The sequence below is a fragment of the Palaemon carinicauda genome, chromosome 37 (assembly GCF_036898095.1).
Source record: "Palaemon carinicauda isolate YSFRI2023 chromosome 37, ASM3689809v2, whole genome shotgun sequence".
In the NCBI taxonomy this organism is placed as follows: Eukaryota; Metazoa; Arthropoda; class Malacostraca; order Decapoda; family Palaemonidae; genus Palaemon; species Palaemon carinicauda.
Window position 1 is genome coordinate 48510376 of NC_090761.1, and position 26283 is coordinate 48536658.

At 37.5% G+C, this 26283-nt stretch overlaps 1 protein-coding gene across 1 annotated transcript in view; it reads right to left on the reverse strand.

Annotated features, from left to right (window-relative positions):
* Positions 1-26283, reverse strand: part of LOC137629638 (armadillo repeat-containing protein 6) — a 62088-nt gene that overhangs the window by 34247 nt on the left and 1558 nt on the right. Inside the window, exons 2-6 of the mRNA XM_068361156.1 lie at positions 24153-24274; positions 19492-19731; positions 18589-18744; positions 13998-14114; positions 7760-7901 (exon numbers count right to left, since the gene is read on the reverse strand). Coding sequence (XP_068217257.1) covers positions 7760-7901; positions 13998-14114; positions 18589-18744; positions 19492-19731; positions 24153-24269 — 772 coding nt within the window. The 5' untranslated portion in view covers positions 24270-24274. The remainder of the gene's footprint in view (positions 1-7759; positions 7902-13997; positions 14115-18588; positions 18745-19491; positions 19732-24152; positions 24275-26283) is intronic.

Genomic DNA, 26283 nt, shown 5'->3' on the forward strand with positions numbered 1-26283 from the left:
CTTGAGCTCTTTATTAAGGAATATACTTTTGGCGAAGCTGGAAGACTAGCCATAAAACTTTTAGCAAGGCGTAACTATCCCACCGCTACTTAGCAGGGGTAGGGGGAGGGGACCGGTGCCTCGTACCGAAGGGATTAAGATTCATCCCAGACTTAATCCCGGGTAACCTCTACCGTCTAACACCTGCTACCTGTCCATCAAGGAGCCTGAGGTGTCTAAACCACTTGTTGTGCAGCCACCATAGAGCCAATAGAAAATATCTCCAAGTTCCTGTAGGTCATGTCTTGCAGGTGGTGGGCGGTGAAGGTCGTCTGACGTTTCCACACGCCCGCTTGCAAGACCTGCATCACAGAGTAGTTTTCTTGAACACTAGGGACGTACCTATGCCCCTAACGTCATGAGCTCTGGGTCGTCTTGTCTTTGGAGAAGGATTAGGGTTCAACGCTCAGTCTATGACCTTGCAAATCCAAGCAGGGATCATGTTCTTGGTGGTCCTCCTCTTGACCTTCCCTGTTCTGACAAAGAGTTCTAACACTCAGGGGAGAGCTTCAACAGTTCTTTTGGGGTAATACCTCAAACTCCACACTGGACAAAGTAGCAGTTGATCTGGATCATCGGTTACATTACGAAAACTCCCAATCCAGAAGGCATGAATTTAGGATTTGCTACTCCCGGATTTTAAGTCTTGGCAATAAACCCAGGGACAAAGCTCAGCATTACCTCTTCCCATGCCATTGAATGGCAGATGTCGTAGGAAAGACCATGGAGTTCATCGACTCTCTTGGCCGAAGCCAACGCGAGAAGGAAAACCGTTAAGTGAAGATCTGATGCCTGGCGTAATGGTTCGTAGGGGGAGCATCCTTCAGGGACTAAAGGATGCAAAACACGTTCCATGGAGGTGATCCAACTTCTGACTGAGGACAGGTAAGCTCGAAACTCCATATGAGAAGAGACAACTCCAACAAAGAGGGAACGTTACCTCCTTTCAGCCTAAAGGCAAGGCTCAAGGCCGAGCAGTAACCTGTCACTGCTGAGACCTACAACTTACACTAAGTCTTGGTAATAGCTGACCTACATGTCTCATTTATCTGTTATCCCTCTTACAAAGAAATTGAGAAAGATTTGAGTACATCATTATTACTGATGCCACTTTATCAAATAAGACTTGCAGTTGACTGACTTTGAGCAGAAGCCAAAGTCAAAAGAAACTGTTTTCATTTTCCATTTGGGTAAAAAAATCAAATGCCACACCCAAGTTCTAATATAGTGAAACTTTAGACTTAGTGAGTACTTAATGTTCAAATGTCCCTACCAGCTCAAAACAATCTTAACCAAAGGATATGTCTACTGATATATACTGTATATTACTGTGTAAAGGGTGTAATTTCAAGACCAATTTTGGATGAAAAAAGTCAGGGTTCGCCCATTACACTAGAGATACTTTTGGAATTATGAAAATATTTATTCTGTTGTGTTGTTGTTAGGGTATTCTAATTGCATAGGGTTCATTAACAGGTTAGTAGGTTGGAAGAATTGACCTAAAATCATGTGATACACTCATTTTAATTATGGTATGTAGTTTTATGTTTAAGTAAAATAGGAATATTTCTAGGTAATTTTATCTTTATTTATTTATAGTACTGTAATTGGGTTCTGTTGTGTGAATCTGCTGGTAGGCAAGCCTAATTGTCCAAAACCTAGAATTTTCTATATTTGTACAAGTAATTCATTTTTCTACCTACACAGTTCTTAGGAAGGACTGACTTAACAACGTATAGTACGTTCAGTATAATCATACACTGTAGTCGTGTGTTTGAGTAAAATAAAAATAAGAATTAATTTTTTCTTTATTACAATACTTCCGTCACTAAAAACTTGTTTCGGACAACTAGGAATGTTTACATTATTTGCCAAGAGATGGCGGTAGCAGTGGCTCTCTGAAACCTCAAAATTTGCAGGTTGCCGATATCTCACTATGGTATACAGGAAAACAATAATACAAACAAGTTTAAATAAGGGAAAAAATTTTACTCAATAAACTTGAAATTCACGTTAGTTAGTAGGTAAGTAGTAGCTGCTGTATAAAAATGTTTGTTTGCTATTTAAGGGCTGTGGCAATCGGGTATAAGAATTAGCAAATTTTCCAAACAACTACTGCCATACTCTGTCAAATCTACAAAGAAGGTTCAGCTGTACTTGACAAAAACATACATTACCATATTGCCAACATTGTATTTCAAAAATAAAGAGAAACCGATGTCATTTGATGGTTATAATGAATACAATTACTTTAGATGTAAAAAATTAGTGATACAAAAACTCGGCTTTTAATTGTTATAGTTTTGTATCATTATTCAGTTATACTATAAAGAAGCATGGCACAAACGTTGCCACTTTTCCGATATAGTATCTCAGATCAGCAATGGTCATTTATTAATCAGCTTTCGTCAGGAAGTATCCCTTGCGGGAAGATACTAACAGAAACCAACTGCGACAATAAGTGTTTCAGCTCCAGACCCAGGAGAGAGAGAGAGAGAGAGAGAGATTACAAATGCTATAACTGAGATGTCTCGAAGATTAAAGAGTCAATTAAAGGAAACACGCACAATAATCATAAACTATTTGTCAGCCAGAATGAAGAGTGCCCTATTTGAACAATGGTTCTGTAGGACTTTTCTATCAAATATATCACCAGCTTCCATAATTGTAATGGAAAATGCACTTTATCATTCAACAAGAGTAGATAAAACTCCCACATCAAACAAGGCACATATAAAGGAATGGCTCATGAAAAGGCGAAGCACCAAGAGACATTATGTTAAAATATCAACTTTTAGAAATGGTCAAGTAATAGCAGCTGGAATACAAATAACACATATGTGATTAATAGAATTGCAGTGGAAAACATTCACAAGGTTATTCATCTTCCCCCATACTATTGCCAATATAATCAGAATTGAACTTATTTGAGCACAAGTGAAAACCTATGCAGCGATTTTTCTTAAATAGTAGATTCAAGGGTATTTTTAAAAGATGAACTGCATTCAGTGAAAAAAGGAAATTGGTTGAATGACGTAAAACACACCAAAAACTTACAGGAGGACGATGCAAATCAAGATGTGGTTATAGATAAATATATTGATTCATTTGTGAGTCTTAAGTCATCTGATGAGGAGTCTTCTTAAAATCAAATCATATAATATCTGTTACATTATTATCTATATTTCAAAATAAAAGTTATATGTATGAAATTGTTAGCATAATCCCCATCATCATCATCATCTATTATCATTATTATCATTATCCAAGAAGCAACCCCACTGGGAAGGGAAACAATAAGGAAAAATAAAGAAGGGATATATGATAAAATAGAAAAAAAACAAAAAGCTAAATAGTTATAGTTATCGTATCATTATGGAGACTATCCGCTATGTCTTGTATTTCTTGTTCTAATTATTCAAAATACATAATTCCCATATATGTCTTAGATTTATATAATACCTTCATCATACAAAAATTTCAAGTCACTTGAGCAAAACTTCAAGATTTATTAGCAAAAATCATTATTTTCTTTTTTTAAATTAGGTAGCGTTTTCTCAACTAACATGACACCAATTGCATTGAAAATCATACCATAAAAACTACTTAATAAAGCAAATAATTCTGTTTGACAGAATTTTGATTTTCCTTCTTTTTTCTTATTATTTTTTTAAAATTTTCTTCGTCTAGATGTAAAATAATCATGAAAAAAGAGAAAAGAGAAAATAAACAATGTCACACAAAATTAAGAGATTTTTATTCCTCTTTCCAATATCATTCTCTCTAAACTTTAACAATAAATAACCGGGAAACGGCTACCAACCAAAGTGAAGCGAGAAGAAAATGCTACCTGTATTAACGTAGGGAGCGTATGGGCCAACCCCCCACATCGAGGAACTTCCTGTCTACTACCATAGAGCACGTGACGAAAGCCAACCCCCTCCGAAGAAGAGGGAGGCGAAGGCGTAAGGGGAAGGGACCCAAGAGGTGGGGGGGGACCAGAACAAAATCAGGTGACCATCGTGATTGAAGGGAGGAGGGAGCCACCCACCGAAACACAAAGGAAAAACCTGAAACGGCGGTAAGCATGTAGCTCCCGCGAGCGTATGTATAAACACAATAAATAATGGCAGACGTAAATGACATGATTAAAATAAAAGCAAACACGTAAAATGAGAACGTTAAGGGGAAAAGAACACGGAGATAAAAAATAAAAATAAACCTAAACCTTTCTAAATCGGGAATAAGCCAAAACGGAAAGGGGATAAGGCAAATAAAAAACAAAAGGTCTTCCGAAATCGGGAAAATAACGATCCAGAACAAACAACGTATTCTTCTCCCCGAAATGAACTAAAAACAAAAAGGCAGGCAAGAAAGCTACTCACCGAACCGCTTACAGATCGACTAAGTAGGATATCAAACACAGCGCTAACAAACCTGAAGGGTATATTCGCTAAAATAATAAAAATTAATAAAATATGATCATGCCAAAATATGAAATAGATGTCCAAAACATATACAAGGGCTTACAAAGAGTATAAGGAACTAAATGCAAACCCGATAAACAAAGAGATCACGAGGAAGCGACACAATGGCCACAGCGAACCCCCGAAAGGGAACAACCAGCAGCGAAAACAAAAACACCAAACATGGTTAAGAATAATAAGTGTCGCTACCTAGAAATCCCAAACAGACAAATACAATACTCAACTTGGGAGCAGGGATCTCTAAAACATCGGACATCTTCCAAAAAACGCAAAACAACACAGAGCAAAACAAAACACGTCTGAACAGCGCAAGTGCTGAGGAGGAATGTGGATGGGGGTGGGGAGATGTAGGGGTAGAGAGGGGGGATGTTGATGAAGGAGAGGTCTAATTGGTGAGGGATTTATGGTCATGGTTCAATCACGCCCCAGTTTTCTATACAGACACTCAAAGAGTGAGCGAGCTAGGTTTATTCCTGGCATTCCATGCATCTCTTTTTTTCTCTGGTATATTCAGCAATAGCTATGCCTTAGAAATGGTGCTAGAGGAGCATTTCACTGGGCGACACAGGTTCCTCGCCCAGAAATAGATTTTTCCTTATCAAAATCCCTTTATTATGATAACCTCACTTTTTACTTTTATTGTTTATTCCTACATGAAGGCTCCCTAAACAAGGTATTTAAACCCTAAGTGCACTAATACACTTGGTGTAAGGGTGTCATGAGTTACCAGTGTCCTCTCATTGTTGTCAGAGTTTTAGTCAGAATGTTCCAGCTTTGTACTCTTTTTCATGTTTCCCTCTCTTCTTGGTTCTTTTTTGTTGCTCTCTGCTTAATTTTTGTTCTTTCTTTGACCATAGGTAACATTGGCCTTGCTATAAAGTTCACAAGGACGCTGTGAAAACATATTGTACTGTACATCCGAATTGCAAGTACAGTAAACAAATACACATACATCATAACTTCTATACATTTTTGGAAACTATGACTGGTCTTCTCGTAGATCGTAGTTTTATGTTCGCCTACTCTCTACCAATGCCTTCCATCTTTGAGAGATGTACGAGATTTCGAAACATAAGTGAAAAAATGCTATACATGAGCAAAAATAAACTTGCAAAGACGATTCTGTCAAACTCAGTCATGCAGACTACGCAGTTTAGATGACGTCGTCATTTAAAGACTGCTCTATCTTCATTATTTGTAGAAATAATTGGCTGAAAATTCTGGAGAGCATGTACGATATGTTTCTGCATAGCCTACATAGAAATAATAACTTGATTTTATACTATTTTAAGCTGTTATATAATCCACCATAGCAGACGGTCCCCTTAAAGAAATGTTTAAAATATAGAATAATAAAAATAAAACATAGAGAGCATGTTGATCTGTCAACAAAAATAATTAAAAAAACTTGTAAAAGACAATATGACAAAAAATAAAAGCAAAATTTCAGCTGCGCCCTTTAGAGGAGATAATCTTTCAATACATCGTCGTTTCCCAAAAGAGATTACTACAAGAATTTAGTGGGATGAGAAGTCGGAAATATAGCAATGTGTCTTTTTGTCCTTAGGTTTACCTGGACCTTCTTCGTAGATTTGAGAGTATAATTATCGAGAAAGATCATTTTACATAGCAGCTTGGAAGGATTGACTTAAAACATATATATTTATTCCAATTGTATAGTTGTATGTAAAGGTGAGTTTTTAAAAAATAAATCTATCTAATTTTATCTTTATAGCAAAAATATGTTTTCGTAGTTGCAAAATATTGAGTGAGAAAAGGAGGAAGAAGGTTAGGAATGACAATATGTAAACATTGTGTTCAAACTAACGAATTGTTTAATTTTATACTTTCTTAAACAGAAACGCAGCTTACTTTATTAAGGAAAAACATAAATATATAACTAGCAACAATAAAGATTATATGTGTCATAACATTAGGCTGGCTTTGAAATTGCCATTCGCCTATTACATGAAGTACATGATAAAAACGCTATTTTTAAAGGAAATTTTGGTGTTCGCCCTTTACATGGGGTTGTCCTTTACACAGTAATATATGGTATTTACATGCCCAGGCTACTATTGTCCTGTATAAAAAAAGAACTCTGCTATAGATTTAATATTAATTATTAATTATTATCCTTAATTATTATTATTATTATTATTATTATTATTATTATTATTATTATTATTTGCTAAGCTACAACCCTAGTTGGAAAAGTAGGATACAATAACCCCAGGGTCTCCAAAAGGGAAAATAGCCCAGTGAGAAGGAAAAAAGGAAAAATAAAATATTTTAAGAACAGTTATATCAAAATAAATTTTCTATATAAAGTAAAAAAACTTTAACAAAAGAAGAAGAGAAATAAGACAGAATAGTGTGCCCGAGTGTACCCTCAAGCAAGAGAACTTTAACCCAAGACAGTGGAAGGCCATGGTACAGAGGCTATGACAATACCCAAGACTAGTGACCAATGGTTTGATTTTGGAGTGTCCTTCTAGAAGAACTGCTTACCATAGCTAATTAGTCTCTTCTACCCTTACCACGAGGTAAGTGGCCAAGAGGTAAGTGGCCACTGAACAATTACAGTGCAGTAATTATCCCATTTAGAGAAAAAGAATTGTTTGGTGACCTTAGTGTTGTTAAGTGTATGAGGACAGAGGAGAATAAGCCAGACTATTCGGTGTATGTGTAGGCAAAGAGAAAATGAACCGTAACCAGAGAGAGGGGGCCAATGTAGTACTGTCTGGCCAGTCAAAGGACCCAATAACTCTCTAGTGGTAGTATCTCAATGGGTGGCTGGTGCCCTGGCCAACCTACTACCTAAAAAGCTGGGTCTAATGAGACATAGGATAGTCCCCAGGTGTTTAGAGTTAGCATGGGGAGGTCCTGGTAAAACCTTGGCATATGTAATGGTTTTAATAGATCTTTGCTCCTGGGTAATGATCTTGGCTGGTCCACAAGCAAATGCAGGTGTTCTAGGAACAATTCCCTCTGCAGCCAGTGGGGTACTATTATTTCCCTTTTTACATTACTTGCCCTGGTGTTTGTTTAACGACTGTCTTACTATGCCAAACAGTGGGAAAGCATACAGTTCCAAATCGCTACACTCTTGGGAGCATTGGGTGAGCTGCCTTTGACTAAGGTTTTAGAAATGAAGAGCAGTATATGGGATGATTATTGTGCCTTTATAGCTGACTAAATGCTATGTCAAAATTATACATTAAAAAACTTACCTTTCAAAATTCCTAAACAGATGGTAATGAGGTCATGATCTTCTACTAATTGCCTGGCATGTTCGTGAGCTTTGCTAAACTCTTGTCTGATGTCATCATCCAGAGTAAATGCTCTTAAAGCTTTACAAGTTGCTCTTACCACCTAAAATGTAAGACAAGGAGAAGGTATTATAAGATATGTTCATAACTAATACATCAACATGAGAAAATGAAAATATTAGATTTTACTTTTTCTACCTGTGAGTAGACAAGAAAAAAAGGCAATTTTGTTGTGATATGAGCAACTTTTACATATTACTGAACTAATCATTCTTTGATCTCAATCAAAACTTATTTCAAGACTACGTTCAGTGCGGTACAGGTATTAGGTCGGTGCAGCTTGAAGTTTAGACCTACACAATACTATATATAAACCATTTTAGATGTGTTTTTATAAAAGATTTTTTTTCCACAAAAAGCAATGTAGTTTCTAAACTAAAATTAAATATTTTGATACCGGAATAGTTGTGCTATTCATTCAAAGAATAAAATCATTTGGCCAGAATAAATAAAACAAAATCAAATGTTTTGCCATGATACATGTAAAAGATACATGTAAAACCCTTGTTCCTTCTTGAAAGAAACACTGGTGAAACGAAAGAGCAAGAATATAGTGTTCATTCCAAGCTGCCATTATTTTCATTTCTATTTCTTCTAAAGTATGAAGTAGGCAATTATACAACAAGATAATAGCTATTGTGAATAGGAAGGCCTGTGGAAATTTACATAAATTCCTGGTAAGAACTGAAATAATTATTTTGGTTATAAATTTATGCTTTATTTCAAATAAATAACCTGGTAGGAGGGACAATGTGACTTGGGCAAAATATACCAGATTTAACATAAAAAAGCTTCATACAACTAAACTTTTGAGAAAAAGACCTTACCCTTGACTATATTTTGGTACCACCAAATCACAGTGCAAAGTACAACCACCCAAAATATCGAGTCAATGAGGGTAGTGACTGATATAGATAACCTACTCCAACTCCTACATCTCAAAAATTAAATTTACACTAATTTTTAATACAATTTTATTTTTCTTAGCTATATAAACCAGAGTCATTTATATGGGGGTTACTGTTAATCATATTTTCTACGACAGGTCAATCAAAAATTTGGTTTGAATGCATCATGCTTTATTGCTGGGTAACCATAGAGCATGTGCCTGGAACAAAGGGATTCTTGCTCATGTCACCTCCTCACAAGTCTCACCTGGTCAAAGACTTGCAGGGCAGTTGAGGTGGGAACTTTGGTAAATGGCTCAGGTTTGTATAGCTATGAAAAATATAAATTATATTAAATCATAGTTTATTCCTACACAGCTACAAACTTCTGAGTTATTATATAGGGAGTCTCCCTTAGGAGGGAGGAAATCTCCATAAAGTTAAGAGGTATACCCTTCCTCTCTGTAAGATCTAATTACTAAAAGTAATAGCAAGAGATCAATATGAATCATTAGTGGACAGTGAAGCCGGCTCATAAAGAGGCAAGGCTGAACTTCCAATTCTTCCAGTTAGAACAATTGAAGATATCTATACAAGAAGTACAGCAATCCTAAAACTTCAAGTGAAAATGTAGTTAGACAGCGAGACCTCCATCTCTCCTAATCTATTCACAGCAGGTCTAGAAGGGGTTTTTAAGAATTTAGACTGGGACAGTGTAGGAATAAGTATTAATGGGGAATACCAGTGAAGTTTCCACAAAGTTGAAAAGTATACCCATCCCCTCTGATACAATTACTAAAAGTAATAACATGAAATCAAAGAGAACCACGCAGAAGAGTAGCCGGCTGGTAAAGAGTAAAGGCTGCATGTTCAAATCTAAGAAGGGAATCTTCCCCAGGGGTGAAGTAGTATGAACATCGTGTTATACAATAAAAATATAATTATCATTAGTACAAGCTAAGCAACAGCACAACCCTAGCTGGAAAAGCAGGATGCTATAAGTTGGACCAAGGGCTTCAACAGGGAAAATTAGCTCAATGAGAAAAGGAAATAAGGAAATAAATAAACTATGAGAGAAGTAATAAACAATCAAAATATTTCCAGAACAGCAACAACATTAAATTAGATCCATCATATATAAACTATAAAAAACATTAATGAACAAGAGAAAGAGAAATAAGATAGAACAGCATGCCCGACTGTATCCTCAATCGAAGACAGTGGAAGGTTGTGATGTCAGAGGAAAATAAGTTAATAAATGTATGTGATTACCAGTAAGTATTTTATAAGTTTTGTTCATTAGTTAAGTGATAGAGAGGCAAATAAAGTTAGTTGCTTTCGTAAAGAGAGAGAGAGAGAGAGAGAGAGAGAGAGAGAGAGAGAGAGAGAGAGAGAGAGAGAGAGAGAGTATCGTTTGCACTAAAAGGTGACTTAATTTCGAAAACCCAAACATCCTTGTGAGAAAGATTACTCTGTTGAATGAGTCGTTGCCACTCAATGTTCGCGGCTCACCTGAAGTTTAACCCCTTGAGCAAAGAAGAATTGTTTGGTAATCTCAGTGTTGTCAGGTGTAAGAAGACAGAGGAGAATGTGAAAAGAAGAAGCCAGATTATTAGGTATATGTGTACGCAAAGACAAAATGGGCCGTAACCAGAGAGACGGATCCATTGTAGTATTGTCTGGCAGGTAAAAGGACCTAATAATTCTCTAGCATTAGTATCTTAATGGGTGGCTGGTGCCCTGGCCAACCTACTACCTATATCATCAGTATACAGTAATCCCTCGCCATTTCGCGGCTCAAGTTTTGCGGCCTCAGTGCATCGCAGATTTTCAAAAATATTCATAAAAAATTAGAAAAAATGGTGCAAAAGTTACGCGGGCGCTAGCAAAAGGCAGGGTTTTGTACATTAGAACATCAGGTATCAACACGGAGATGGCGAGCAACTCAAAATCCACCTCTCTGTTTCACTGGCCATCTCGGCTACAAAATTTCACAAGCTGATTGGCCGAGCCCCCGAGACGCTTTACCCAGCATCTCTCCCAGCTGTGCGCCCCACAAAGGGAGACCGCATTCATTGTTCTCTCTCGCTCGTGTTGCTTAGTCTTGCAGCATGGAACTTTTAGCTGTTTTCTTGTGCTTTTATAGTGCAAGATAGTGCTTGTGACGCCCTTGAAAATGGCTCCTAAACGTCGTCTACCCTCTACATCCTCTAGTGAACCCAAGAAGAAGAGAAAAATGATGACGGTGAACAAGAAAGTGAAATTATTGGACATGCATAAGATAGGCACTAGCTATGCATCTGTTGCCCGCATTTACGGAATGAATGAATTGACGATTCGCTACATAAAAAAAGATGAAATGAAAATCCGTAAAACTGCCTCAATAGCATTCTCCAAGGACACCAAGTGCGTTGTGACTCCTCATAATAACAAGATTGTGCAAATGGAGAATGCATTATCAATGTGGATATCGGACTGTCGGGAAAAGAACGTTAGTCTCGATACCAACATAATTCGAACCAAAGCCAAAACCCTCGTTCCTGAAGGAAAATCAGACAAAGACGACGAAGGTGATGACGACGATGAAGATGATGATCCTGCCCCACAAGAAAAACCTGGTTTTGTTGCCAGCATGGGCTGGTTCGAGAAATTCAAGAGGAGGTTTGGCCTTCGCAGCGTTCCTTTGTATGGGGAGGCCGTCTCGGCAGACCAAGAGGCAGCTCTTCGTTACATCGAGGACGAATTCCCGAAATTAATTAAAGAAGGTGGCTATCTCCTGGAGCAGGTGTTCGATATGGATGAGACTGGCCTCTTCTGGAAGAAGATGCCATCCCGGACGTTCCTTTACAAGGACGAAGTGAAGAAGCCAGGATTCAAGGCCCACAAAGATCGCGTCACTCTCTTCATGTGCGGGAATGCCGCGGGCTTCATGCTCAAGCCCGGCTTAATTTACTAGTCCTTGAATCACCGGCTTTGAAAAACAAAAACAAAGCCTTGCTGCCCGTCTACTGGATGAGTAATGAAAAGGCATGGATAACCAAAGCCCTCACACTCGACTGGTTCATGGACTGCTTTATCCCGCAGGTGAGGCTATACCTTGCGGAGAATGGGCTGCCTTTTAAGGTCCTCCTCTTGATGGACTGTGCAGGATATGCAATGGACCTCCATTATGACAGGGCTCAAAGGGAGTTCCTGCCCCCCAACACCACTTTCCTCATACAACCAATGGATCAGGGGGTCATTCGGGCCTTCAAGGCCCTCTACACAAGGTCTACGACAGAAAGCCTCATCTCCTCTAGCGACGAAGGCAACAAGGACTTCAGCCTCAAGAAATATTGGCGGGAATACAACATTACAACGTGCCTGGCCAACAATCAGAAAGCTCTTAATGAGATGAAAGAGCAAATATTGAATGCAAGTTGGAGAAAATTGTGGCCAGTTGTTCATGACTATGAGGGATTTAGGCCAGACGAAGTTCACCACTCCGTTGTAGATAAGGCTGTGAGGCTCGCACGGTTAGTAGCCAACAAAGGTTTCTCTGACATGACAATGGAACACGTCAACTCACTGATCGTGTGCAACTCGGAGCCCCTAACCGACGAGGACCTTGTCAAAATGACAAGATCAGTGAATGAGGAAGAAGAGGCAGCTGATGTCGGCAACGATGACGAAGCTGAAGAATGTGGCCTTACCTAGGACAACTTGCAAGAGCTCTGCAACCAGGCACGGGCTATGCAACAAAGGGCGCAGGAAATCAACGATAATATGGTCAGAGCCTTTGAATCTAGTAACTGTATTGACGGTGTAATGGCGTTGTACAAGAACATCTTTGCTCAGATGAAAAAACGTCAACAACTTCCCATCACGATGTTCAGTGAGCCGAAAACCTTCTGCAGAAGCATCAGATACTACTGCTGCCTCACCGGCTTCCCACTGAGCCACTACGCCGCCTCCTGCAGTTTCTCCAGCTCTATCGGAAGCTGTCGTCGACGATCCACCGCCTCTATCAACTGACGATGAGGCATCACTTGAGGAGCAGTAAAGCTCTCATTAACCTGTACAGTAAATCATCTTCATCTTCTTCAACTCCATTATACTGCACAGGTGTTTCAGTGTCATTTATCAAAATCATCGTCATTGTTAGAGGTGAGTTACGTATGTTGTTATAAGAATAAGAGTTTTAAAATCATATATATAAACACATACACTATTTATATCTACAGATGTATGTACATGTACACTTACTCTATTTATATTATTTATACATTATTTATTCACGTTTCACCTCAATCGTTATCAGGCACTTTTTCTTATCACTGCCCTGGTTTCCACTCGCTTGCATTGGACCCATGACTATTGAATTAATTATCCACAAATTAACATTAAAAACATGTAAATAATGCAAACTGTACGGGCGATGCTCGGAGATGTGTTCAGGCGTCGGAGATCACGCTAAATGAACAAGCATTACAGGCCTTGAGAGCAGCTCCCACGCTCTCGGCCACCTAGCGTCAGCATCTGTAAGTGTGCTCGTATCTCAAGTTTTTGCTCATATCTCAATACAAAAATTTGCTCGGCGGCTTGCTCGTACAGTATCTCAAATTGCTCATATTTTGAGATGCTTGTATCTCAAGGTATTACTTTAGTAATGTCAAGAACTCCCTAGTTTACTCACTAGTTTGAAATTGTATCCTCTAACTGTTAATAAGTGACATCAAATCAACCAAAACCTAAATCAAGTGAACTAACATCCGTAGGTTATCTAAAACTCCTACGGCAACACAATGGCCAAAAACAGAAAATTTACCTAAAACTCCAAGGGTGACACAACGCCCAAAAGCAGTATAACAAACAGACACACACACACACACTCTCTCTCTCTCTCTCTCTCTCTCTCTATATATATATATATATATATATATATATATATATATATATATATATATATATATATGTATACATATATATATATATATATATATATATATATATATATATATATATATATATATATATATATACAGTATATAGATACAGTATATATATTATTACATCATTAAATTGGGTGTTTTTAAGAGGGTGGGAATGAATTATTCTTTTTTTTTTTCAATTATTCTATTTGGGAAAAATTGATTTGAGATAAAAGCAAATTGACATACAAGCTCGGTCGTGGAACACATTACGCTCGTATCTCAAGGTATCACTGTACCCAAAGTATTAAGTAAAAATTTCCATAACTTAGTAACACTTACCTTAGAGCATGATCTTTGAGCTTGAAGCAATGCTGTAAGAACCTCCAATGAGCCATTTGCTACCAAATTCTGACGGTTTTTTTCATGTTTCAAGCAACACTCAACTGACCATCGAGCCTGGAAAGGGACAACTCATTATAGACAAATTTAAAATAACTGACTTTGACCAGGAGTGGATTACCACAAATATATAAATGAGTACAGTTTAACTCTTCACAAAGTGTTATGATCACTTCCAAAATTTCAAATACTATACATCCCCAGTATCATACTGGATAAAACTAAGTGCATCTGGATCTATACCCAAAAATACAACTTCCAAAGACTGAAGTATCAGCCCTTTCCATATATTTGCAAGTAGCAGGTTATGTTAAATTCATTATTTTGATACTGTACATACCTCTACATCAAATTGCTAATATCTCAAAGCTTAAGCTTCTAGTTAAAAAAACATTCTCCATCCCCTATACCCACTATTACTGGAGTCACCCCTTGCGGGAATGTTGCACGACTCCTCTGGATTGAAACCACGCTCAGTGGTTCAGGACCTCCCCCTCAATGTTTTCACAATACTGTATTGAAGATGACATAGAAAAGTCTATAAGACTAAAACCAATTGAATTGGGAAAGGAGGGATTTCATGTGACCTAGAGGTAAATCTCATTAAAATTCTGCTCATTTTGAGGCAAGTCATATTGCGGATTACCACACTATCTCAGAGGGGGAAAGTTGTAATAAAATAAAATCTAATTCTTTAAATCTCAAATATGAATTACATCTCATTAACATCATAAATTTTAGTAATTTCCATTTTTCCTAATTATATAAACCTGAGTCTTCCCACCATATTTTATCTATTCATTATATTTAATATGACAAATTTAAATATAATCTATTTTTCTTGACATACACACCTGTAGTTATTTATAGGAATTATCTTTCAGTGAAGCTGGAAGGTTACCCATTAGACTTTTAATGCAAGCTGGCAACCCTACCCAACCACTATACAAATGGAACCTCTACCTACGATTGTCTTTACATAAGATTGTTCCAACATCCGAAGTAAAATTCGATCAAATTTTTGTCTTGACACCCGAAGTCATGCTCCAACATCTGACGTAAATCTTGTTTATGCCAGTAAATGGCAGCACGTCGGAGGGACGCCATTGAGCGTTGAGTTGGTCTGTTCTCTGTTCTTGTGTGTATTGTGTGGTTGTCCTCTGTTCGGTCTGTTATTAACAGGGCTTATTATCTTCCTTTTCTCACATTTCGTTTTTTATTTTACCTATAATCATGGAGCCTAATAAGCTAAGTTTCAGTACAGGTATTAGTGATGAGAAAAGGAAGAAGGCAATTCTTTCATTAGAATTGAAGCAAGAAATTATAGAAAAACATGAGAGCAGTGTGCATGTGAGTGATCTGGCTAAACAATATGGCCGGAATATATCTACGATCTCGACGATCATCAAGCAGAAGGCAGCCATTAAAGCAGTTAAACCATCGAAGGGGATCACCATTATTTCAAAACGTCGTAGCAATACCCTGGAAGAGATGGAACGCCTTTTGTTGATAGGGATAAAGGACAAGATTGTTGGCGATATGATCACTGAAACAATCATTTGTGAGAAGGGCCAGCGTGATAAACAGAAAGAAAGAAAGAAAGGGAAGCAAAGAAAACTGAGATAGCTTTAACAAACTCTTAAAAAAGTCCTCTCTCTATTTCTGTTTCTCTCTAAACATAGCATTAACATGCTCTTTAAATAAATTCTCTCTCTCTCTCTCTCTCTCTCTCTCTCTCTCTCTCTCTCTCTCTCTCTCTCTCTCTCTCTCTCTCTCTCTCTCTTCGCTGTTAGTGTTAGAGACGTCTTTTAATTTTTTCTGAGAGAGAGAGAGAGAGAGAGAGAGAGAGAGAGAGAGAGAGAGAGAGAGAGAGAGAGAGAGAGAGAGAGAGAGAGAGAGAGAGAGAGAGAGAGCAAAAATGCATTTAGAGTGCATATGATTTTTAACAGCGTCAACAAATTGAAAGACAATTAAATGTAACTAAGAAAGTAATATCAGCGAATCTGAAGTCCTTTATTAACTAAAACAAATATGATACAAACGCACTCGTGTGCGTATTCACAAACGCACACACAGGTGTAGAAATTAATACACAGTAGGAGACAGACGGTTGGAGAGGAGGTAGAGATGGTGACTGCGATAACGTACGTAACTCATCATCACTGAAAGTGATGAAAATTAAAAATCAAAAAGAAAAACAAATGTAAAAAATAAGAAATAATAAAAAAAAAAAAAATTTCTGTTGCCATAGCGTACAAAAATGAGATATTCATTCGTAAATTAGTACTGTAATATACTGCTTGGTAAAGTATACAGTAGAAGAAAATAAATAACTTTGATTTAGAATATGAAATGGTTTACTTTACTGTACGCACGAAAGGACTATTTAGCAAGATAAACTCACTCACTCTGAGATATGACGGCCATTCATAACTTGCCTATACACATATAGACATAGGAGCTGACAGCTACCTCTTTCATTAGAGATGAGGCTTTGGAACCTCTAAAACAACGCTAGGAACTTGCTCACAGGTTTCGAGAGTCTGGGATGAAAGAAATATCTCTCTCTCTCTCTCTCTCTCTCTCTCTCTCTCTCTCTCTCTCTCTCTCTCTCTCTCTCTCTCTCTCTCTCTCTCTCTCTCTCTCTCTCATCTACATTATACAATGCAGTCAAATATATAGCAAAGTGCATTGTACTGTAAATATTAGATAAAGAAAACAATAAAATACTGGAACTTAAGTTTTTAAACCCTTTCGTTGGGGTGATAAAGATACTATGAAGGGAGACGAGTTAGTTGATACCTGGGATAATATGTTGTCATTGGATACCTCGTTGTCGTCTTATAAATCGCGCAAATTGTTGACTGATTTGCTTGATATGCATGTGCAATATTAGCCATATTCTCATGGCTATCTAGTTTCTTGATGATGGCAATTTTAATTTCCCTTGAAATGGCTTGCCTTTTCTTTACACTACTACAGTACCAATGTCACCACTAATCTTGACCTAGGATAGTTATTTGACGTTCAGTATGGCTGGGTTATTGTTTTCATGATCAGATTCAGAAAGGTGTTATCCACAATATCAGCTTTCTGTTGACCCTTGGATAAATTCATATTTGTTTGATTTACAATGGTCAATTCCAGAAACTTTTTCCTGTACGGACAAGCACTTTTAAAAGGCAGAGAGACTCACACCAGTTAATCTGATGCCTCGGTCTCTAAGATGAGAAAAAATTCCTGCATTCTCAAAGCTATCTCTGACAGAGCTTTTGTGTTCAGATAGTTGTTGAGGTAGAGATCAGTCAGTTTGTCCAAAATAACCTTTGTCATAATCTCCGGGTAATTTGCAAACTCTTTATTTGATAAAAGTTTTGCTTTGATGAACATTAATAAGGGCTTTCCATATGGTCTTGGGATACTGTATGATACAACAAAGGGATTATTTTAATTTATATTAGACTTAGGGCATCAGATCACCTGGAGTGAGTCATCTTTGCTTTTGAAAAGTGCTTGTTCATACAGGAGAAAGATACTGGAATTGGCCATCATAAACCAAACAAATAAAATGAATTCATCCAAAAAAGACATTTTAAAAATGATATAGTGGACAACACTCTTCTGAATCTAATCATCAAAATGATAATACAGAAAGACCAACCAACAAATAACCATCCTAGGTCAAGATGTCAAACTCCGATCTGGTCAAGATTATATAAACTATAATGCAACAAGAAAAAATTTAATTTGGATAATCTTCCCCTCAATAACTTTTTTGCATCAACGTAATATCAACTTTTCCATTCCCAAGTAAACTACCTTTGTGAAATTCTTATGTGTATTGGCCGAGATACTGTATAGTGAATCATTTTATTTCCCTAGCTACTTTTATAAGGCCTTTTAAGATACATGCTAAACTGTTAGATTACATTTAGGAAATACACAGACACATGCATATATATATATATACTGTATATGTATATATATATATATATATATATATATATATATATATATATATATATATATATACAGTATATATATATATATATATATATATTTATATATATATATATATATATATATATATATATATATATATATATATATATATATATATATATATATATATATATATTTATATATATATATATATATATATATATATTTATATATATATATATATATATATATATATATATACATATATATATATACATATATATATATATATATATATGTGTATATATATATATATATATATATATATATATATATATATATATATATAAATATATATATATATATAAATATATATATATATATATAAATATATATATATATATATATATATATATATATATATATATATATACGTATATATATATATATAAATATATATATATATGTATATATATATATATATATATATATATATGTATATATATACTGTATATATATACAAACATACAACATATAAAATTATAAAATGAAACTTTTAAGCAAAGATATTTTGTAAAGAATACATTACCAAATATTCTGCCATAGTAGGTTCATTTGTTCTTGATTTCCAATCATTAATGAGCTGATGCATTAACTGAATTCCTTCAGGAGTTAAAACATCTGGATTTGTCTCTGTCAAAGCAACCATTGCCTTCAAGGTCTGTTCTAGCAGCTCAGGGTCATCCTGAAGACAAAAAAGTACTAAAGCAAAGGTTTCAACAAATAAATTTTGTCATTCTAACATTCATATCCATAAGAGTATAAGACATTTTGAATATACTGAATACCTGAATGAATATTAATCATGAATAAATCATTACGCTAAACATAAGTATCTACAGTATAATGTCTGAAATCACAATGTTATACATTTTCCATCCTTGATCGCAAACCATTGTGTTCAGAATTTAAAATATAATGCAATACGAAATATACTCAGTAAGGTCTGAAAAATCCAATAAACATAACAAATAGTATGAAATTCTTTCACTTTTACCTAAATAAATTCAATGAGAATTTAAACTAAATATTTTAAAATAACTTTTTTTGTACATGAAGTCAGTAAAAATAAGATTTTGATAACCAAAAATAAATATGCAATGCTGTACAGTATTCAGAACTAAAAGAATTTCTATCTAACTTAGCTTTACTGTATTTTCAATTGCCATTGAGAAGTGACCCATTAAAAGACAAAAGAAAAATATAATTGCCTTAAGCTTAATTTTTCCAACTTATAATTATCAATTAAGAAAACCTTTTTGTTGTTGATTCTAAGGTATGGGAATCACTTTTAGCTTAGCTACTGTATCAAATGAATAATAAATAAGATGAACTCCAAAAATGATTATCATTGTGAAAATCCAAGGTGTAAACTCATATTTGTTTTGAAAAACATATAAATGACAATTCACACAGAACAATATGAACATACCTGAACTTTCTTCATAAGATTAAGCAGTGTGTCATATCCGTTATGTTGGTTAGCAAGAATTCTGTGAGCTACAGAAAGCTTGCACTGAGCTCTAACAGTGGCTAGAGGCTCCTGAAGGTTATCGCCGGACGGCAATTCTAGCTCAGATCGAATTTCTTCTAATGCTTTTACAATAAAATGCACAACGCTTTTTTTATCCTCGCTCAGCGTGAAGTTCTTCACTACATCAGTACGAACATCCTTTAAGAATAAGGTGATAAAAATCATGAAGTCAAGAGTACTATATTTAATAATTATAACCTCCTTGTCAGAGGTAACAAGATTGCAATAATAATCTTATAATTAGAAACAATTACATTTAAATGTAAATTTGCTATAAACCACATTAAATAAGTAAATAAAACATCAGTACTGTCCTTTCATCTCATCAAATAGATGTATTGTAGATTATTACAGTTGTCAAGATAGTATTCCCAAATCTAAGATAGTACTCCTAATTGGTTTGAGTGATGAAGCTAGCTTACTCTCTTATCAAGCGAAGTTTAGGTGGTAAAACTTTATTAAGTGTATCTCAGTAGAGCTGAAAAATAGGTTGCTTTTCCTTTCATTTCAAACTACAGTGCATACTTTTCTAATTCTAACTATGAGATGCCAAATTTACGTCCAATGGAGCGCAGAGTTTAAAAAGTAGTACAGTATTGTTGTCTTCACAAAAACCAAGCATAGTGCTTGTAATGTACACCCATATACAATATTCTATGTATATAGGCCAAATGCCCTTTACCTAAGCAGCATGAGTGTATTCATAGTTTTTATATGACATCTCACATTCAATGTTATTACTGATCTGAAGTTATTTTGAATTCTTTATCATTACTTCTCATATATAGTTTATTTATTTTATTTCCTTTCCTCACTGGGCCATTTTTCCCTGTAGGAGCTCTTGGGCTTATTAGCATCATGATTTACAAACTAGGATTGTAGCTTGGCTAGTAAAAATAATAATAATAATTGATCATTGCTCTTGCAAGATGGAGAACTGGTAAGTTTAAGATATTTCAGTTTACTAAAGGAGCCTCTTAGCAATGTAAAATACATAAGATGCCTTTAGGCATCATGTGGTTATTTCATTTGAATAAGTATTCTGCATGTTACTTATGTTCAAATATAATTTTAGCTTCAATCTTTTCCCATATAAAAAATATCAACTCAGTGATTTCTAGCACTAAATGAATGAATGAACAAATATATATATATATATATATATATATATATATATATATATATATATATATATATATATATATATATATATATATATATATATATATATTTTAGCTTCAATTTTTTCCCATATCAAAAATATTCACTCAGTGATTTCTAGCACTAAATGAATGAATAAAGATAAAGATATATATATATATATATTTATGTGTGTGTGTGTATTTATCACAAGAGTTGATGGGAGAAGTACGAGAGGAAGGCCAAGGTTTGTGTGGATGGATGGAGTGAAGGAAGCTCTGGGTGATAGAAGGATAGATGTGAGCGAGGCAAGAGAACTTGCTAGAAATAGGAATGAATGGCGACCGATTGTGACGCAGTTCCGGTAGGCCCTGCTGCTTCCTCCGGTGCCTTGGATGACCGCGGAGGTAGCAGCAGTAGGGGATTCAGCATTATGAAGCTTCATCTGTGGTGGAAAACGGGGGAGGGTGGGCAGTTGGAGCTGGAGGCTCCTCCTCTGGTAGAGGAACAGAAACTGGATGCTGATCTGGAGGCTCTACCTCAATGTCTTGAGGGTTGAAGGGATGGATCGTGATCTCCCAAGGTGAGCCTATGTCCCTTCTCGTCCTAGGATGGATGATGTCGGCGTGAGGTGGAGTTACGCCTCTCATCCGTCTCTTCTGCTTCTTGGTAAGGACTTCCTTTGCTTTCACTGGCAAAAAAGGTAAGTTGGCCATATAAGAATCTTGACTCCCAACTGACGAGTTCGAGGGTTCCAGATAGATTCTAGGAGTTGCCCTGACTGTAACAGTCGTTGGTTGTGGCGGTGGAGGTGCCACCTTCAGAGCCTTCAAGATAGTGGACATGAAAGTTGACGCCCATGGAGATAGCTCTGAACCCCTAGGTACACCCTGTAGGCCCCTAGAAGAGTGTACTTTGGGTGAAACTCCAGAAGGATTGCCAGTCGACGGAGGAGATAACCTCTGAGGCAGAGGAACACGTTCCTTCGGACGCGGAGGAAGGTCCGGTCTAATAGGCACATTTGCAAACCTATTAGGAGGCTCCTTGAACCCTTCTGGGAAGGGTGTTGGTCTTCCACTTGAGGTGGAAGACGTAGAAGGGCAAGAGGAAGGTGTTGGATCCCCACTTTCTTGATGTTCCAACACATCTACTTGGAAATTGCTCGCAAAATTCGACGATTTGCTCGTGAAATTGCGAGATTCACGCACAAAATCACAAACTTCCCGTGTCAACGGACGCGATTCGCAAGCAGAAGTGCTCGCAACAGGAGCACTAGAAGCCACAAAGGAAGAAGAAAGTCTAGCACCTTTCTGCTCCCCCAGAGAAGCACCTAAGCCCGACAAAGTTGGCAAAGGAGGCCTCTGAGTAGGGACCACTCTAGATGGAGAATGCGTCACAGCGGGACGCATTTCCAAGTGTCACGTAGGCAAGCCCTTCGCTAAAACTCCCCATGCTGTTAAAGGCACTGAGGGTTTAGCTGGACGCCTGTCTGAGGAGTGGTCGTTCTCATCATCAGGTTCGGTCTGAGGTCGTTTGGAAGGTCTGGTTGAGGGGCTACGCGCTGATGGACTACGCGTGCGCCTGCCTCTACCTCTAGACGAGGAACATCTACACCTTGAACGGGCAGTTCGTGATCGTGATGTTTGTGAACAGAGCGTCTAGCTCTTATTTGAGAACGGTGTGAATGCCGCGAGTGCGTATCTCGCGAACGTGAGCGTCGGCCTCACGAACGAGAATGTCGTTCTCGTGAACGATACCCTCGCGAGTGCGAATGCTGCCCTCATGAAAGTGAGCGTCATCCTAGCGAGCTCGAGTACCGTCCTAGTGATCTATATCGTGACGATCTAGAACACGAGCTTCTGGACCTAGGTCTAGACCTTGCTTGCAATCGTGAAGAATGCGAACGCGAGACTCGTCCTCATGAAAAGGAACGCCTCCGAAGAGAGCGTTGAGACCTAAGGTCTCATGAGCGCGAAACTCTAGAGTGTGAGTGTCTTCTAGGCAAAAAAACCTCTGATCGTGATGACCTACAATCATTACGATCTTCCGATCGTCGCGAAAGGCAATCAGGCGAAGAAGTTCCAGAAGGGCAAGGCGATGGCGATGCTCGTCCCCTAGCGCTGCTGGTGGAAGGCATGCTGATCCCCAGAAGATCGTCACCTGCAACCTGGGGGTTCCTGTGAAAAGAAACAGATGGTTGAGGGTTAGGGGAAGACGAGGTCCCATGATGGAGAGAGGGTTCGTCGTCAGCAGGGGGTTGATGGCGAGGCGAACGCGAACGATCACCCCGTCCATGCATGGAAGGGCCAGTCGAAGGAGACAGATCCAGAGCGTGAGATGTCGACAGCTCCGGAGAAGGCCCCGTCGTGGCAACACACTGAAGAAGGCGCAGCAGCTCCTCCTTCGAAAGGGGTCCCGAAATCCCTAAGGATGACCACACCTGCAGCAGATCTGAAAGGGAGAATGACTCGCCAGAGCTGACGGAGAAGTTGCTTCTCTAGGGGAAGCAACAACCACCCCAGTTACCCGGGGTTGCAAAGGAGTTAAGCGATCTGCGCTACTGGAAGGTGCCTCGTGAGAGCCCACGCAAGAAGGAGTTTTTGAGAGAGATTTTGGGGTGTGAGAACAAAAAAGAATGCGCACTGCTCGCCCCTCAGGGAGAACGACCACGCTTGGTCGTCGTCTTCCTACGCTGCCCAAACTTCTCCCACTGAGAGGCAGACCACTCCCTACACTCTACGCAGGACAAACCCTGCCTGCTTCGATGCCCTCGGTACATAGGACACAGAGTGCGGGTCGGTCTCTAACGACGATATGAAGGTCCCGCACGTGGCACCCTCTCGCCCTGGACACGTTCGTATAGTGAAGGTGATCACAGAAGACACACACACCTGCAAAGAGAAAGCAAAAAATTCAAAAGTCCTATGGCAGTCAGGAGGAGAGCAGACACGTACGATCTCTACTGAGCCATAAGAAAAAGTGACTTCTCTCACCGCTGTGAGAATATATAAAGAAGCAGCTGGGTAACCCCCAGCCACCCCAAGCCTACCAACTTAAGCGGCTAGGCAGGGCTGCCACCTCGCAAATAAAGTGTAATGGATACCTCCAGCTGCCACTGAAAGAATATCCACATAAATAACGGAAGGTTTGTTAGTATGGGAACAAAAAGATAGTTTTACCTTGTCAACTATAGAAAGAATAATAAATAACCACAAGTATGTGTTCACCACAACTGTTAGCTTCGTCACTAACACCTTAATGAGTGCTGTAATAAAGAAAAAAAGAGACACAACACAAAATTATAGTACAGTACTACCATAAAATAATTGCTGATATAGCACTGTATATATTGTTTTTGGAGTTGAGAATGTATTCATTACTATGACATATACTGCAGTGTGAAAAAACATAATACATACCATAGCAGAAAATTCTTTTTCAGCTTCTATGATTGCGTCTTCTAATGACATGTCAAATTCTATCACATTTTCTAAAACTGCAGCATCAAATGTTTCTTGAGATATTACTTTCACCATTTTGCCTGTAAGTATGAAACAGTTGCTAATAACGTACCAACTAAAGCTGTGCTTATTAAAATATATTTAGGTAGTATATGTGCCCTAAAATCAAAATAATTAAAATATCAAATTCCTTTCAAATACTGTACAGTGGTGTCAATGTGCATAACATCAGATTAAAGATAGTATAGGAAAGATGATTGAATTTTCTAAGATATTAAAATTCAAATACAGTACAATAACAATTCATAAAAACTGACAGACAAAATTTATAACATAGTAAAGCATAGTATAGTTACCCAAGGATTATGAGAGCTTTCATTATTCATAAAATAATTTCAGTAGCATTTTCTTAAAGTCAAAACAAATCTCTATGATATACCTGTACTTATAGAATAATTAGTATTTTCTTGTATCAATAAAACTCTAAGTCCTTTAATTAGAAGTATCTTTAGCGCAAGCTAGAAAGGCCGTCGGAAACATAATGGTTATTAACTAATGATGGGTGACCGAGTAGCTCCATCCACTAGTGTGATGCAGTCAAGCTACTTTCCACCTTCAGCCTCAGGACTGAGAGAATTGGTTATGGGCGGAAATTTTCTTTCAAGGATTCAGGTTTGTATAGCTAGGAAAATGGGAATTCTTATTCTAAATTTAATGTTAATAATACTTACCTAGATAATTTATCTAGCCCTGAATTCAATTAAATGCACAAATTTTAACCATACTGGCAACCCTGATATCTCCTATTCTGTCCTGCCGTTGGTAACACTGACAGCTGGAACAAGAGTCAAAACTATTCTTTCATCACATGCTAATACCAGAAGTGAGGAAGGTTGGGTAGGACTAGATAAATTATCCAGGTAAGTATTATTAATATCAATTTTAAAATGAAAATTCCATATTAATAAACATTACCTTAGGATAATTTATCTAGGCCAATTATCCCCATTGACAAGGAGGAGGGAGCTGAAGAATTTCCCGTTTTTAGAATAGGAGGTAACAACAAAGACTAATTTAAGCGAGAAATTACTTAACCTAAACAGTTCTCACCTGAAACAAAGAGGACTGCAAACAGAGAAACCAAGAGAGAATTGAAGGTCAGTCTAAACAGTGATTGGCTGAACATTAATCGGAAGATGGTCAGACTGTCGTCTGACATCCACTCTGAAGAAACAATAGAATGTCACAACCTGTAGAATCGTAGCAACTATGAGGCGAAAGGTGCCAAGAGAAATTGGACTACTCATCATTAAAGGGAGGTCAGAAGACAACCCCTTTGGAAAAGTGCCAGACAACAGCAGAAGGAAAGCAAACAATACTCCCTGGATAATATAAGAAGACCGTTTCTTGCCTACTACCTCTTCCTTGCACAAGAACGAGCCCCAGAGGCAGGCAACATAAAAAACAAAAACACTGATTAAGGCTACTAGAGCAAAATTAAAGTTTGTTGTTTGTAAGGAGATTTACCTGCTTGAAAATATTAATAGTATCATACGTCGGAAAGGAAATTTGCACTCTCTACTATCAGCACAATGAGAGTACACTTCCCACTCCATACCCTACATGAAGGATAGCACCAAAACAGATGTAGAGGCACAGGTGTAGGCTGAACCTGCCTCTTAGGACTGAGACCAAGAAACTATGGAATTATCCTCCCCATATCTGTATGATGGGCTTCCTGCCAAAAGCCGAGAGTCCTACCCCATGCATTGGATTCCCTTGGATTTCGAAGACCCACTACTTGAGAATAGTTCCGCCAAAAATATCTAAAGCATCTTCGGGATGGCTGAGATTATCCAATACTCTCATATATAGCTTTGAATGTAAACACCTCCCAATCGTGATACCTCCTCCAATTCATCAAAGCAGGCAGCAAAGCAAAGGTGGATGGACTGTATCAAGGATGACCTTCGATCAAAGGGATTACTCGGTGATGAAGTGTGGGACAGAGGTAGATACAGAAAGCTGGTCAGAAACATCGACCCCACATAAAAGTGGGAAAAGATGCAGACAAAGAAGATACACATAT